General features: G+C 36.8%; 1 protein-coding gene across 1 annotated transcript in view; it reads left to right on the plus strand.

The window, feature by feature from the left end:
* Positions 1–17126, plus strand: part of ABCA12 (ATP binding cassette subfamily A member 12) — a 201128-nt gene that overhangs the window by 151953 nt on the left and 32049 nt on the right. Inside the window, exons 30-38 of the mRNA XM_003925571.4 lie at positions 893–1089; positions 2591–2751; positions 4139–4375; positions 4706–4856; positions 7415–7667; positions 8589–8675; positions 9448–9541; positions 13571–13698; positions 15471–15558. Coding sequence (XP_003925620.3) covers positions 893–1089; positions 2591–2751; positions 4139–4375; positions 4706–4856; positions 7415–7667; positions 8589–8675; positions 9448–9541; positions 13571–13698; positions 15471–15558 — 1396 coding nt within the window. The remainder of the gene's footprint in view (positions 1–892; positions 1090–2590; positions 2752–4138; positions 4376–4705; positions 4857–7414; positions 7668–8588; positions 8676–9447; positions 9542–13570; positions 13699–15470; positions 15559–17126) is intronic.

The raw sequence follows: 17126 nt of genomic DNA on the forward strand, positions 1-17126 counted from the left end.
GGATTTCACTCATCTCTTGTGAAATCTGTTCTTTGAAGAGCAGCCAGGGTGATCCTTTTCAACTGCAGATCAGACTGTGTCACTCTGGATTTAAATTCTCCAGTGGCTTCCTTCCATGCTTAGCATTAATACTCAATAACATGCTTATTAAGACTTACATGGTCCTTCGTGACTTGCCTCTATTCTCACTTCTGATGTCATGTCCTTCCACCCGCCTCCTCATTAACTCTGCTCTAGGCACACTGGTCTAGCTACACACTTGACTATCCTTGTCCAGCTCCAGCCCCAGAGCTTTTCATTTTCTCTTCCCTCTACTTGCAGCACCCTCCCCAGATGGCCATTTGACTTATTCTTGGTCAAATGACCACTTTCCTGGTTTCTGCTGAAATGTCACTTTTTCTGAGATGACTACCATATATAAAATAGATGCCTAAAAGAGCATGTCCCAGCCATTTCTTGTCTTACATTCTCTGCTTTTTTTAAAAAATTGTACTTATCATCATCACTTGAGAATATATTTATTATTGACTGGATTTCCCTATACACACACTTACTAGAACATAATCCCCTTATGAGTAGAAATTTTATCTGTTCACTGCTTTTCCCAAGTACATAAAACACAGCCTGGCACAAAACAGGCAGGTACTCTCTAGATATTTGTCAAATGAATCAATTATATATTCCTTTGTGCTTTTTTTATGAGTATTAATTTTGTACCTCCAACCAAGTGATGAATAATAGAAAACTATATTATGAATCCTCAAGAGCTTATTGTACCTTACTGAGCATGTAATAGTCACTTAGTAAATACATATCAATCAGGGTTATTGTACGTTTCCAGTACTCGAACAGTTTATCTGCAAAAAATAACTGTCATACATTATTTTTGAAGGACTTTGAAAGATACTGGACTATACAGCCATCGTCATAAGAGAGTTGGAACGCTGTCAGGAGGAATGAAGAGGAAGTTATCTATATCCATAGCGCTCATTGGTGGATCGAGGGTAGTAATTCTGGATGAACCATCTACTGGAGTTGACCCATGTTCTCGCCGAAGTATATGGGATGTTATATCCAAGAACAAAACTGGTATGAGTAGTTCTCAGAACTTGTCCACCCAACGGTCATACCTCTGTCCTCTGGCATATACAAGGCAAACAGGCTGGGCACAGTGGCTCACGCCTGTAATCCCAGCATTTTGGGAGACCAGGACAGGAGGATTGCTTGAGCCCAGGAGTTTGAGACCATCCTAGGCAACACAGTGAGACCTGTCTCTACAAATAATAACAATAACAGTAATAATAATAATAATAAAGTTGGCTGTGGTGGTTGGCATGTGTAGTTCCAGCTATTCAGGAGGCTGAGGTTGGAGAATCGCTTGAACCCAGGAGGTCAAGGTTACAGTGAGCTGTGATCAAGTCACTGTACTCCAGCCTGGATGACTGAGACACTGTCTCAAAAAAAAAAAAAAAAAAGAAAAGAAAAGAAAAGAAAACAATAACAGAAAGCAAGTTGATGACTTTTCTGTTTATGATATCTTTTTTAAAATTTTAACATTTATTTGTATAGATACATAGTGCTTGTACATATTTATTGGGTAGGATATCTTTTGAAAATCTAAGATTGGCTCTTTCTTTTCCAAAAAATTTTCTCCCAGATAACTTTCTGGGTCAATTGGTTAATATCTATGTAGTCCCTGCTGTGAGTTAAGCATTTAACTGGCCTTTTTGAAAGCATGCAAATCCAACAGAAGTTTCAAAGTTTGCTTAGAGGAGCTAAGAATTTAATTAGAGATACCAAACATACACAAATGAAAATAAACTGAAAACAGACTAAGTAAGTGCTAACAGGACGTGAAGCAATGGAGTAATCAGAGTGGAGTGGAATCATCAGAGAGGAATATTCAGAAAGTCTTAAATTATTGCTTTTTCATAATGAAGAAAGGGGAAGAGAGAGAGAGAGAAGAAATGCAAAATGAACCCACAGGAGCAAAATTCTAATAGACTGTGAAGAATTGCCAATGCCCACATGACAAATGATGAACATGTAGTCATTCAGCATAATAAAGGCTTATTTGCTGTTAATTTGTCTGAAAATTGCCTCCAAATATTTAAGAACACCCTTCTAAATTTTTCTTTTTCTTTCTTTTTGGGATGGACTCTTTATCTGTCACCCAGGCTGGAGTGCAATGGCAAGATCTCAGCTCACTGTAACCTCTGCCTCCCAGGTGCAAGAGACTCTCCTGCCTCAGCCTCCCAAGTAGATAGGATTACAGGTACATGCCACCATGCCCAGCTAATTTTAGATAGGTTTCACCATATTGGCCAGGCTGGTTTCAAACTCCTGACCTCAAGTGATCCACCTGCTTTAACCTCACAAAGTGCTGGAATTACAGGCGTGAGCTGCCAAGCCTGGCCCTGATTTTTTCTTTCGTCATTTTGGAAGCTCTTTGAGGTCAGTCAGTTTTTTAGTTAGCTCATAAAATGTGAGTCTTCTCAGATGTCACAGGACTTACTCTGGCCAACTCTGTGTTATCTGGGAACTGTACCTTCATGTTTCAGTCTCTGTTGTTCTTGTCTGTATTTTCAAGCCAGAACAATCATTCTATCGACGCACCACTTGGACGAGGCTGAAGTGCTGAGTGATCGCATCGCCTTCCTGGAGCAGGGTGGGCTTCGGTGCTGTGGGTCCCCATTCTACCTGAAGGAAGCATTTGGAGATGGGTATCACCTCACACTCACCAAGAAGAAGGTAGGAATGGGAGGAAAATATACCTCATACGGAGTCATAAATTAACGTTATGTGAAATAGAAGTACAGTGTCTCCAACTTCATTCACTGCTAAAATTCATTAGTATTGCTAGCTTAGTGCTTCTCAGATTTGAGTGAGCATCAGAATCCTGGAGGTCTTGGCTAAAACCCAAATTCTGGCCCCACTCCAAGAGAGTCTGATCCCATAGGTCTGGGATAGAGGTCCAGAATGTACTATATTTCTATAAAGTTTCCAAGTGATGCCAGTGTCGCTGGTCTGGGGATGACACATTGGGAACCACTGTGCTGGGTTAAAAATGATTGACATCTTAAGGTTACTGATGGAGAATCAGCCTTTTAGTTCTCCTAACATTTCAACCTAGAAAGCCAAAAATTCAATTTTCTGCTTTATCAAAAGCAAATAAAGAGAATATGAAGTCATGGGTTCACTTTCTGATTAGTACTCCTCAAGTGGCAGAGCAGGGACTGTAACTTACACAGGTCAACGGTGCCTTTACATCGTTTGGAGAACAAAAATGCTCACTAAAGATCCCTCCACCACCTAACAGAATATATGATTTAAAAATACTGTGCAGGATGTATATGCTATTAGAAAGGTTTCGACTACCTCCATTTATTGTCTATCTAATCCTCCTCATGTGATTTACAAAATCTAAGAAAATGTTATATTCTTAATAGTTATACCCATTAATTCATTTAAAAAATTACGTATTAGGTGCATTATGCCTTATAATACCCAGGCACTGTCCCAGGAACTGGTGACATACCAGTGAATGGATGATATGAAAATCTCTGGCCTTTTAGAGTTTATATTCTGATGGAGTGTGAGGAATTCAGATGATACAATCAATGAGTAAATTATTTAGTATATTAGCTGTTAGTAAATCACTTAGTATGTTTATTTCTATGCTATGGATCGAAATGAAACAGGGAATGGTGAGTGGAGCAGTTTTAAAGTAGGGAAATAAGAGAAGAGGTTGTTTGCGAAAGTGACAGTTGAACTGACAGTTGGAGTTGGTGAGAGAATGGCACATATTGCTCTCTGGGGGCATAGGAACACCAGTTGCAAGAACCCTGAGGAGGGGATGTGCCAGAGCCCGAAGCCCTCTAGCAACAGCAAAGAGAGTGTCGTTGCTTGAGTAGAGTAAATGAGAGGGGGTTAGAGAAGGGACAGGGTGGCATGGGAGAATGGGGCCAGTAGAATGGAGACCCAAGTGGCATCTGTCAGTGCTCTAGAGCAGTGACAGATGATCCGACTCAGGTGTGGAGTGGCCTAAAAGAGCTCATCACCCACCCTCTGACTAGGGCCCTGGGGCACTATGGTATAAAGAGAAGAGAGTGTTTTAATTCCTGCTTTTCTCCCTTAGAGTCCGAATTTAAATGCAAATGCAATATGTGACACTATGGCCGTGACAGCAATGATCCAATCACATCTCCCCGAAGCCTACCTCAAGGAGGATATTGGGGGAGAGCTTGTTTATGTGCTTCCTCCATTCAGCACCAAAGTCTCAGGGGCCTATCTGTCACTCCTGCGGGCACTCGATGATGGCATGGGTGACCTCAACATCGGGTGCTACGGCATCTCAGACACCACCGTGGAGGAGGTATACCTCAACGCTTCCTTTTGTCTTCAAGCTGATATAACTTGCTGTTCCCTTAGAATAAATAGGTGCCATTTTTCTAAAAATATATAATTTAAAATAAATATTTCACAAAATTAGAAAAGAACATTTTTTCAATACGATTCTTATGTAAGACCAAGAATAAAATGTTGCCTCAATTAGAAAGCATGTAATTTTTACATACAGAAATATTTAGATGGGAAAAATCTGTCTCAATAAATGTGACAAAAATTCAAATTCAAAGGTAAACTTAGAAATGAGAAAAGACATGCACTTTTCATGTTAACAAAGTAGTTTGGCTTCTCTTTCTAGGTCTTTCTGAACTTGACCAAAGAGTCACAAAAAAATAGTGCTATGAGTCTTGAGCACTTGACGCAAAAGAAAATTGGGAATTCCAATGCCAATGGCATCTCAACTCCTGATGATTTATCTGTGAGCAGCAGCAGTTTCACAGACAGAGATGGTATGAATCTAACGTGAATATTTTGTTTAATTCCAACAGATGACATAAATGAGAAAAATCACAGACTTTGATTTTTTAAAATTCAACTCTAAAGTTTCATTCTAAATGCAAAAAACACTAAAGAAATTTAAGCCTCCTTTTTTCAGATATAAAATATTCATTAAACCAAATCGAATTCTCTATTTCAAAAGTACTTTGAAGAATGTGAAAGAACTCCCTTGATAGCATGGTGATGAGTATTCCACCTACCCATCAGAAATTGTTTTCAAGATGTAAGCTCTCTAATTTCAATTCATGCTCAACAAGTTAAAATTCTTCTTGTAACTGGGGCTAACAGTGAACAAGATAACCTTGTAAGGTGGTTCACTCTTTGTTATTAGCATGTTGATGTAGAGACAATAGTCATAAAAAAAAAAAAACTTAAAAATAAAAGAAGTTGCTATTCTTTATGGTACCTCAATGGAAGACATGTCTAACCTACCAGACTGAGTCATTCAGGTGCTGAGAAACTGGTTTCGGGTAGAATTTCTGAGTTAATTAATTTGGACTTGATGACTAAGAGTCTATAATAATAGATTTCCTCCCCCAATCCTTAACATAGGATACGCTTTAAAAAAAATCATGTTGCTTGACATGACTTTGAGGGATTGGGCTCTTTTGAAAATAACTTTTATTGTCTCTTCTCTTTCTGACAGTTAATTTATACCTCTAGAAACACTATTTACTTAAGCATATAGTAAAATGATATATAAATCAAGGAGTAGTCATTTCAATAGTTTTTACTCAAATTGGCAAAAAATCTCTAGTAACAGAACTTTTAATGAGACATTTGCCTGGCTCTCAAACTCAGAAAGATAATCTCTGATGTTTGTATAATTCTGGAACTGGAGGATAATTTGTCCTCTGCCATATTCCTCATTTCTTTTCTTTTGGGGAATATAATTGTGGCCTCCACAGCATTGACTTTGATTAGAAACTGGTCATCTGCTTCAGGAAGCAAAGGCTAAGTATGTGCCTCTGCATGTGTCTTATAATTTGAAACTATTCTTCAGTCCAAATGCGCCCTTCATTGACATTATCTTTTAGAAAGCACATTTATTCCATTTGATACACCTGTAAGTCATCCACATGTAATTTCTCAAGAAACAGAAAAGCATACTAATTAACTGAAAATATTCAGCTCCTTCTACAATTCCCTTTTGCAGAGATATGAGTTTGCATTTAAACTTGTTCACTCTGTTTAATTGGAATTCATTTTAAATTAAGCAGCTTTGTAGTTTTTTTTCTTATCAGCTAAATGAAGATCATGATTTTTGTGCTGCATAATTTCTGATGGAAAATTTAAAATATACACAGAGTTGACGGGCTCTCACCTGCCCCCTGCTCCCCAGCTCAGGTACCCTGGCCTGGAGGCTCTTTTGTGAAGGAACCAAGTGTCAGCCTTCCCCAGAAGCAAACACAGGAAAAACGCTGTGTGGATGCCTTACACCAGTCAATCTTAACAACAGCTGGGCTACCTCATCCACTGGCTAGAGCTTGCAATGAGTCTCTAGGCTTCTAAGCATAGTGGAAGATGGACATCCTATGAACTCAGCAGGGTTTGCCACAGCACAGGCAACGTTCTGTCTCCTGGAGCCCATGAGCAGGCTGGAACCCACCTGCGCCCTCAATACCATCATCTTATCACCTGTGAAGGCATGTGGGGTGGCAGGCTTTAGGAGAGAATGCTATATTTGAACCTATTTTTAGAGGGAGCCACTGAAATTACTAGCCATAGAGCTCTATTGAGGAAGCAGTGGTTTATGGCCTCTGTAGCTGCTCTGCCATAGAATTTTTCTCAGCACCAGAAAAGCATTTCAAACTATAGAAAGGGTAGATAATTTTTTCTGGTGAGTTCTTTTTTTAAAAAAAAATAACTCTAGTGGCAAACATGGAGTTTTGAAAGGCCATGTAATCATTCAAATTTCTAAAGAGAATGCCATAAACAAGTGATTGAATTAGAGCTATACTCTGGAAGAGAGGATTTCCCTTTTCCTACTCTTAGTGTGAATTAATTGGACCTCAAAGTCAATTAGACTCACAGTCACTACATTACAATAGGAACAAATTGTTGGATTAGGGTGGTGTTTGAGTCTGTGTTTGCCTCACATGAATTTAATCTCTTCATAGAAACTATCTCTTGAGTATTAGTAATATATACTGAATCTGCATTGAGACTTTATGGTTTGAGGACAATATTCATTTATGAAATTCTACTTATCTAACTTTGACATGTAATATTACTATGCATATGACTAATAATATTTTGTGTATAGTGAATTAGAATTTTCAAATCACTTTACACACAGTTCTGTATGAGATGGATATTCTAGCTCTCAGTTTTCCCAATGGAAGGTCCAGGGCTAAGGCTGAGAAATGAAATTGCTGAACCTCAAATCCAAATCTTTAAAAGCTTTTCCCAGCACACGGTACTATACCATCTAGTTATAGTTTCTGAAATGACTTTATTGCATGTCAAGGTTTCCCAGAACCATATCCAATCTCTTTTTCTTAACCAGACAAAATCCTGACAAGAGGAGAGAGGCTGGATGGCTGTGGATTGTTGCTGAAGAAGATCATGGCCATTCTCATCAAGAGGTTCCATCACACCCGCAGGAACTGGAAAGGCTTCATTGCTCAGGTTGTCCTCCCCGTCGTCTTTGTGACCACTGCCATGGGTCTGGGGACACTGAGAAATTCCAGCAACAGTTATCCAGAGATTCAGATCTCCCCCTCTCTTTATGGTACCTCCGAACAGACAGCCTTCTATGCGTAAGTTTCTTTCTGTTAACTAAAAATGTTTCCAAAGTGTTTCTATGAGCGTGGTTGTACCTGAATGAATGCCATGGGATGCTGGAGAATAAAGCACTTAGAAGCCATGGTACCTGATTCTGCTAAAGGAATGAAAAGTTTGATTGACTACAATGTGTTACTTCTACTGCCAACAAAGAGTTTTTTCAGAGTTTTTGCATTCATCTAAAACTAAAGTTATAGGAGATATTTATTTTTAATGACTAAATTTTAATTAAGAAAGGCAGGTTAGGTATGGCTTCCCAATCTGTTGTAACATACAGCAATTAACTTTTTATTGGTCTCACAAATATTAAATAGTGATAGTAGAATCCTGTATAATATAATGTTATAGGTACAACAGGCGATCACTGATGCATGTGACAATTAGGAGAATAAGAAGGCAGCCAAATAGAGACATGTGCATTTTCCTGAGATACCTTTCTTTCTTTTCCTGAGACTGTGTCTCTTTTAGATTTCTTAGATTAAGAAAACAGTCCTAAGCAGAGTGCAGTAGCTCAGGTCTGTAATCTTACCAGTTTGGTAGGCTGAGGCAGACAGGTCACTTGAGCTTGGGAGTTTAAGACCAGCCTGCCAACATGGCAAAACCCCATCTAATGTACTACAAATACAAAAATTAGCCAGGCCTGGTGGTGCTCACCTGTAATATGAGCAATTTGGGTCTCTGAGGTACAAGCATTGCTTGAATCCCGGAAGCTGAGGTTGCAACGAGCCATGATCGCACCACTGCGCTCCATGCTGGGCAACAGAGCAAGACTCTGTCTCAAAAAAGAAAGAGAAAACCATTCTATATACAGCACATTTCATTTCTTCAAGCATGATTTTAATATAGGAGACTAGTAGAATAAATCATGTATTTGTTTCTGTCCTTTAATATTGCAGGAATTATCACCCAAGCACAGAAGCACTTGTCTCAGCAATGTGGGACTTCCCTGGAGTTGACAACACGTGTCTGAACATCAGTGATCTGTAAGTGGTTTTTGCTCATTTATTTTTTGTTTTCAACATTCCAGTTTGAGTGTGTGCATGTGTATGTGGGTGTGTGTGTCTGTTATTTGCCTGGAAGAAAACTGTACCCTGATAGAAAACCCTGTTTAACAGATTTTATCTATCTCCATTAGTTTATTTCTTAGTTATCTTATGCTATAACAATAAATATTAGCTGTGTTACGATTTGTACAACTCTCTAGTATACACATTTTCATTTAATAATCACAACCTTGTGGACTATTAATCTCATTTTGCAGACAAAGAACTGAGGCTCACAGGGACTAAGATACTTATTTAGCTGAGACTCCAGTTCTCGTTTGCACTATACAGTGTTGCTTGTTCAAACTTCTAAGGTAGAATTAATACATAAGTCATGTAAACTTGACCTTGGTGTATTATTATGCTAAAGTATCATCTTCCTGTCAGAAGAGAAGATGAAAACAGCAACGAGAATAAAGGAGAGTAAAAGCTCCATCCTGACACAGTAAGACAATTCGATACGCACTGGCCTCAATACTATGTAGTCAATACATGCTTTCCCTCATCCCCTACCACAAAGTGTCAAAATCATTTGGAAATGGTGGAGCAATGTACACTGAAGTGATGAAAAATCAGTAAAACAAATCAGTAAATATGTGTATCTATGACTACACACATGAACTTAATGCCAAATACTTGTTGATATGTTCATGTGTACACATGAGAACACATATACATACACACCTCACAGCAATATCATTTTAACTTGCAGAAGGTGTTTGAAGAAAGACAGTCTGGAAAAATGGAACACCAGTGGAGAACCTATCACTAATTTTGGTGTTTGCTCCTGCTCAGAAAATGTCCAGGTAAGAAGAAATTCAGTTTCAGTGAAATGGGAAAAATACGGGAATAAATATCAAAGCTTGAAAGATCTATCTAGGTTACCAAAGATTCAGTGTTAAGTTCATTTTATGGAAGCTAGTAGCTCAGAAATATGGATCTGGGCAGCTCAAAAAATACTGACTTTGAACATCAGCTCACTGTTTTAAATCCATCTCAGTACAGATTTCCAAAGGTAGGTAATTCTATGATGGTCTTTGTGGAAATCAACGGAAAATGAATTTTTGGTCTCAATTTAGAGCTAACTGGAAAGATCTATGTTTCACATGAAAAAAATGTGACCATAACTGTCATACTTGAAATATAGCAAGACGGCCACTGCAGTGGTCAGCTGGGAGGTCAATAATGTGTAAATGTAGAACAGAACTCCATTAAGTCTCTAAGTAACACCTCTAGGCTTCAGGAAGAAGTCATTTCCTGGAAAAAAAAAAAACACACAAAACAAAAAAAAAGTTATTCATCACTTACTCTGTCTGTATTCTATAGATGCAGACCTTAGTTTTCTAAGCCTATCAGTTCACCACACTTTTAAGAGAACTGCATTCACTAGAGAAGTTCAAGATTGTTGAAGAAAAAAGGCCACTTTAGTTTCTAATAGTTACTATATTGCCAACTAAATTTCTTGCAATCATTTCTTCAGAGTGACATTTGGTTGTACATTCAACGGTCTTGGTATAATATTTTATAATGAAAATATCTTCAGTGAATGCCACCCATTTTGGTGTTCTTATGCAAAATAATTACTAATAATAACAGTTGGGACCCAATAAGAATCTTTTGGATTCTTTGGGAGACCGAGGCAGGTGGATCACAAGGTCAAGAGATCCAGATCATAATGCCTGATATGGTGAAACGCCATCTCTACTAAAAATACAAAAATTAGCTGGGCGTGGTGGTGCATGCCTGTAGTCCCAACTACTCAGGAGGCTTAGGCAGGAGAATTGCTTGAACCCGGGAGGCAGATCATGCTACTGCACTCCAGCCTGGTGACAAAGTGAGACTCAGTCTTAAAAGAAAAAAAAAAAAAAAAAAGTTAGTTTTGGCCAGTTGTGCTGGCTCAAGCCTGTTATCCCAGCATGTTGGGAGGCAAAGGCAGGTGGATTTCTTGAGCTCAGGAGTCTGAGACCAGCCTGGGCAACATGGTGAAACCCTATCTCTACCAAAAAATCAGAAAGTAAAATAAAATTAGCTGAGCATGGTGGTATGCATCTGTGGTCGCAGCTACTCAGGAGGCTGAGGTGAGAGGATGGCTTGAGCTTTGGGAGTCAAGGCTGTACCACTGCACTCTAGCCTGGGTGAAAAAAAAAATTAGTCTTAACCCAGTATTAAAAGTTTTTAAATCCCTTATGTAATTTAGCTAACTTCAGAAGTTTTTTATGTGTCTTTAGTTCACAGTAAAAGTTACCTAACTTAATATTTAAAATTGAAATCTGCATAATTTTTATTAATCTAAAAAATCTAGGCCAGGTGCAGTGGCTTATACCTGTAATCCCAGTACTTTGGGAGGTGGGAGGACTGCTTGAGCCCAGGAGTTCGAGACCAGCTGGGCAACATAGTGAGACCTCATCTCTACAAAAACTTAAGAAAAATTAGCTGGGTGTTGTGGTGTATACCTGTAGTCCCAGCCATTTGGTGGGGCTAAAGTGGGAGGATGGCTTGAGGTCAGCACTCAACTCAGGCTTGAGTGCTGTGATTGTGCCACAGCACTCCAGCCTGAGTGACACAGAGAGACCCCCTTGTCTCAAAATAAATAAATTAAAATAAATGGAAAATCCAGTAGATCTTCCATTTTTTCCAACCAATTTTGTCACTTAATTAACATCCCCAAATCTATTTCCAACTATTTATTTAATAACAATGAGGTCATTTTGCATAATGGATGCTCTGTACATCAGACACACAATATGGACACAGTACTAAGTTTTTTGAGAGAAAAAAATATACACTGCATATACGTCAAAAGATTAAGGAATAAAAAGGAAATCCACAGAGTGGAGAAAAGTATTCACAATATATAACAAAGGACTCATATCCAGAATGTGTGTATGAAGAACTGCAAATTGATGAGAAAAAGAGAAATACGACAACAATTAGCAACAAACATGAGACACTGTACAAAGAACACATTCAAATGGCCAATAAATATATTAAAAGGTAGTCATCAGGGCAATACAAATTTAAGCCACAAAGCAATACCACTTCACACTCACCAAAATGGCTAAAATGAAGAAGAGGAAAAATTCTAAGTGTTAACAAAAATATGCAGCAGCCAGAACTCTCAAACCCTGCTCTGGGAATCTATTTTGGTGCAAACACTTTTTCAAACTACTTGGCAATATATCCTAATGCTAAAAATTTGCATATCTGTGGGACGGGCAATTCTACTATATACCCATGAGAAATGTGAATAATGCCCACTAACAGCATAGGTAAAGTCAAATATATTTCCACAGTAGTATATAAACAAAATGAGAATGACTAATCTACAATTATACAAAACATAAAGAAGATTCTCATAATTGTAATAATGAGTGAAAAGAGCCAGACACAAGATAACACATTTATACTATTTCATTAATATAAAATATAAAAATAGGCAAAACTAATCTGTATCTGTTACTTAGGGAGTCAGTGAGTTTAAGGGAGTGTGATGAGGGGCTTCTGGGGTATTGGTCCTGTTCTGTAACTTGACTTGGTTGTTGGTGACTGGTTACTCAGGTGTGTCAGTTTGTCAAAATTCATCAGGCATAATATGTGCATTTCTCTATGTATAGTATAATTTAAAAATTGCACCGAATACATAAAAGCATCTTCTTTTAATTATTTGTGAAAGCAATGTCATTCTGGAATGTGAGCTTCATGTTGCTATAACTTGATTGATGTAAGGTAAAAATTCAGCACTGATTTTTCAGAGCAACCTGGAACCTGATGTACTTGAAATATATAAGTGGTATCTATGAAAAAGTGCTAGACTTTTCCCAAACTAAACTTCACTGCAATGAAGCATTAGACACTACACTGAAAATTAAGTTGTCAGGAAGTGCAGAAAGTTACAAGTATAAATATAAATGGTTAAACTAAGCTCTAAACAAATGTACTTGGTAATTTAAGTACCCACAGGGGAAAGTAACCAGAAATATACAGGAACTCTCCACTGGCTTTGTGACTTTTCTGTAAATCTAAAATAATTCCAAACTAAAAGTTTATATATATAAAATTAACGTATATACTAATACATATGTACACGTATATACATATATAAACTATTTATAATGAGTGAAGAGTCAGACACAAGATGACACATTTATACTATTTATATATAGTATAATGTATATATGTAATATTTATAATATATACATTTATATTATGTAACATGTGATATAAATGTATATTATGAATATATATACACATGAGTGAAAAAAGCCAGACACAAGATAACACATTTATACTATATCTATATCTATATCTATATCTATATCTATATATATATATAAAACTAATAATAACTAATACATATAACTAAGCTCTGACTCTTAGGTTACATACTAAAACCAATGTATCATAAACTTTTCATCCACTGCTATCGATCCTTGAAAAGTATTACATTTTCAATTTGTGGCACTTTTTTTCTTCCCTGAGAATTATTGGGGAAATTTTGTCACCTCAGTGTTTAACATTATTGTCCAAACATATTAAGTAAGTCTCAGCACAGTGAAGGAAATATCACATATTTATTAACTTGTGTTCTTTTGGGCCTTCCAGTGAGTCCTAAACATATGGATTTTCTCTACATGAATAATAACTGTTTGTTTTAATTTCTTAGCATAGGTAAGATGACTTCTTTTTCAAAGCTCTTTAGAGTCAAAAGACAGTCTTATCACTCTCTACCAGTTGCAGTAATAGACAAATCATGAGACTGAAGCTCCTTGACATTGTCTACTTAACTGGCACAACACTGGCTAGAAAAAAATTTCATTTTTAACTTTATTTTCCAGGAATGTCCTAAATTTAACTATTCCCCACCTCACAGAAGAACTTACTCATCCCAAGTAATTTATAACCTCACTGGGCACCGAGTGGAAAATTATCTTATAACAACTGCAAACGAGTTTGTCCAAAAAAGGTAAAATACTCTGTTTATAACATACTTAAGTGCTTTCTAATTTTAATGGTAGCTGCCGTCTAGAGACAATAGTTACAGATTTCTGTTGTTTACCTTTTACATGGTTAAAGTCTCTGTTTGTTTATTTATTTTTTTATTTATGAGACAGAGTTTCGCTCTTGCTGCCCAGGCTGGATTGCAATGGCACAATCTCAGCTCACTGCAACCTCCGCCTCCCACATTCAAGCGATTCTCCTGCCTTAGCCTCCTGAGTAGCTGGGACTACAGTCATGTGCCACCACACCTGGCTAATTTTGTATTTTTAGTAGAGATGGTGGTTTCACCATGTTGGTCAGACTGGTCTCGAACTCCTGATCTCAAGTGATCCACCGGCTTTGGTCTCCCAAAGTGCTGGGATTACAGCATAAGCCACCACGCCCGGACAAATTCTCAGTTTTATTTAAATAGCCTTATATATTGAAAGGTAAGTAATGACTCTAAATTAAGATTTATTTGTGCAAACTGAAAACCATTGGTTATTTTTGTCCTCAAAAATATACTGTTAAATTTGTACTTATTTTTTTTTTCCTTGAAGCCAAAGAGAAGTTATTGACTGGTTTATACCAACTTGGAGAAATTTAAGGCATGACTTTTGATGACAATTGGCCTTAGTTCCAATATGAATATCTCAAAACTTAGTGTGATATCTGCATATGGACAAAACAGTTGTTCATGTGTAGCAAGAAAATGGGTTTGCACCTAAGCCACCTAAGCATTTATCATGGACACAAAGTTGGTAGGCCTTCAATTGCCCCCATTTTCTTCTTTCCTTCATCTCTTCCCTCCTTTGTTTCTCAGTTTAAGTGCATGATTAACATTCATTGTAAAAAAAAATAATAATTAGAAGCTACAGATAAGCAAAAAGGAGAAAAAGAATATTATTTCTCCACACAGATATAAGCACTATTGAAATTTTGGTGTACATCCTTCTAGAAGTTTTCTTGTCACAGATATACATATAAATATTTTCAACAAAATGAGTTTTATTATAAAGTCTTAAAATCTGCCTTTAAAAAAACTGAGTGACATACTATAATGTTATTTGTGTGTCAAAAATATACAGCTCTATAGTGCTACATTTAGGATGGCAGTCACGAGATTATTCCAGTGTGACTATACCATTATTTATTTAATCTAACCTTAATTTGGTAGACAGTTAAATATCTATTCTTAAAATTACTACTTGGATTTTAAAAATCCACTTTTCATTTTTATACCATGAATTGACAAAAAGTTAAATAGACCCAACTCACCCTTAAATATCCAGGAAGAAAAAAAATGTATAACATCTGGGGACAAAATAGGGGAAAATTTGTTATTTAGAAGAAATTGAACCATTTGAAAAAAGATATGAACTGATATTATATCACTTCAGTATTAATTACCTAAAAGGAATATTTGAGTACTAAAATATTAAGACATTTGAGATGGCACATGGGTCAGTTAAGATGGAGAGATTGATTACGTTATATGTCACTCATTTTCAGGATGACTACTACACATACACAATTGTTTAGAAGTACTTATTGCCTCTAGTTATAATGTGCATTTGAGACTGAAATACGATAAAGGGAATTGATAAAAATGTAAATTTTTGTCAGGCAGTATTCATTTTACACTGTAAAGGTGTTCCTAATAGAAAAAAAAGGTTGAGCTCCTCGTTAAGTATTTTAGAGCTATTTAAGAAGATTTTCTCCACTAAACCAAAGATACATTTTTATTACTCTCTGTAGATACGGAGGTTGGAGTTTTGGGCTGCCTTTGACGACAGACCTTCGTTTTGATATAACAGGAGTCCCTGCCAATAGAACACTTGCTAAGGTAAATTTTGATCTTTCTTCTAGAATATCATACAAATGAGAAGGCAAAATTGGTATGTTCAAGCATTTTCATGAAGTGGAAACAAAATATGGGTACAATGGATTTGACATTGTGCATAACCCATAGCACAGCGGTTCCAATTTTGTGTGTATACCCTGGGAAAACATGTATATATTAGCACCAGGGCACATGTACAAATGAGTATACATAGTAGTATGATAGCCAAAAATACAATAAAAAATGCCCATATGCAGAATATAGAAATAAGTTGTTTCATATTCATTCAATAAAACTTTCGACAATGTAAATGAAAGAACTCAGCTCCATATAACAAGCAAATTAAGTCTCCCAGACATGATTAATAAGGAAAAGACAAGACAAAAAGGAATACATTGACTATGATTACATTTACTGTAAGCTTTCAGAGTTTGTAGGCAAAACTCAACCATATTGTTTATGGGAAAGGGAAGGTATTGTGATTTAGAAGGACATGGAGGGTCAGGGAAAAGGTGTTCTGGAGGCTGGCAATTCTGTATAATGCTTTAAGTGATCACACAGGTTGAGATATAAGAATTCCTTCAGAATGGTTTTTTTTTGGTTGTTTTTTTTTGGGTAACACTACACATTTATGACATGCACTTTTCTTCATATAGCTGTTATAACTATTTAGAGAATGAAAACGTGTGTTTAGCCTTGCTTCTTAAAGAATCTGGAAACTTAACCGAATTTGATGGAGATAAATAATTCTGTTCACTTATTTTTCCTTTTTGATTATACCTAAAATGAGCTAGAGTCACGGGATCAGACACATATTCTTACCCATATGATCAATGGCAGTTTTAGGGACTTTAAATTGTCTTCACATATTTCTCATTTGATAGTAAGAGACATATACAGTATTTGGGGAAGTGGGGAAACTAATGTCCATTTAGTGACTATTACATGCCAACCCCTAGTATCATCTTTTACATAAACTACCTAATTTTCTCCTCACAACATCCCTATGTGATAGATATTACTGAATGTATTTTAGCTGATTTTTACAGTAAATCATGTAGAAAGTAAATAGTGGTGCTGGGGATTTCACTGCCTTCCTTTTCTTCCTCTCCTTCCTCTCTCCACACACAGAGTAAATATTCTTGCATAAACATGGGAATTTCTAATATAAAATCATTTCTCTCCAAATCAACTTTGTCATTTTGAATTATTAATTGGGTTTCTTGAATTTGAGGTTCACTAGCATATTAAATCTGTTTTTTGACACAGAAGGTAAAATCGTGCCGCCTTGTAGGTTATAATTAGGAATCAAAAATTAGTTGAGGAATTTCAAGTTTTCAATCTTGTTGCTAAGGACACAATGCTTGTAAGGGTATCTCCAGCTTGGTCTATTCCATTAGCTTTTATTACCATTATTGACAGCCAGAATACCTTAGTTCTAGTCTCAGGATCCCATGGATCTGCCACAGGGATGTAGATAATGATTTTTCCAGTTTCTTTCAAGCTTTGCCTAGAAGAGATCCTGAATAACTAACAACTTAGTGCTATCCACAGAACAACTGTCTTCCCAA

Source organism: Saimiri boliviensis, chromosome 5, assembly GCF_048565385.1.
Source record: "Saimiri boliviensis isolate mSaiBol1 chromosome 5, mSaiBol1.pri, whole genome shotgun sequence".
NCBI classification, from domain to species: Eukaryota; Metazoa; Chordata; class Mammalia; order Primates; family Cebidae; genus Saimiri; species Saimiri boliviensis.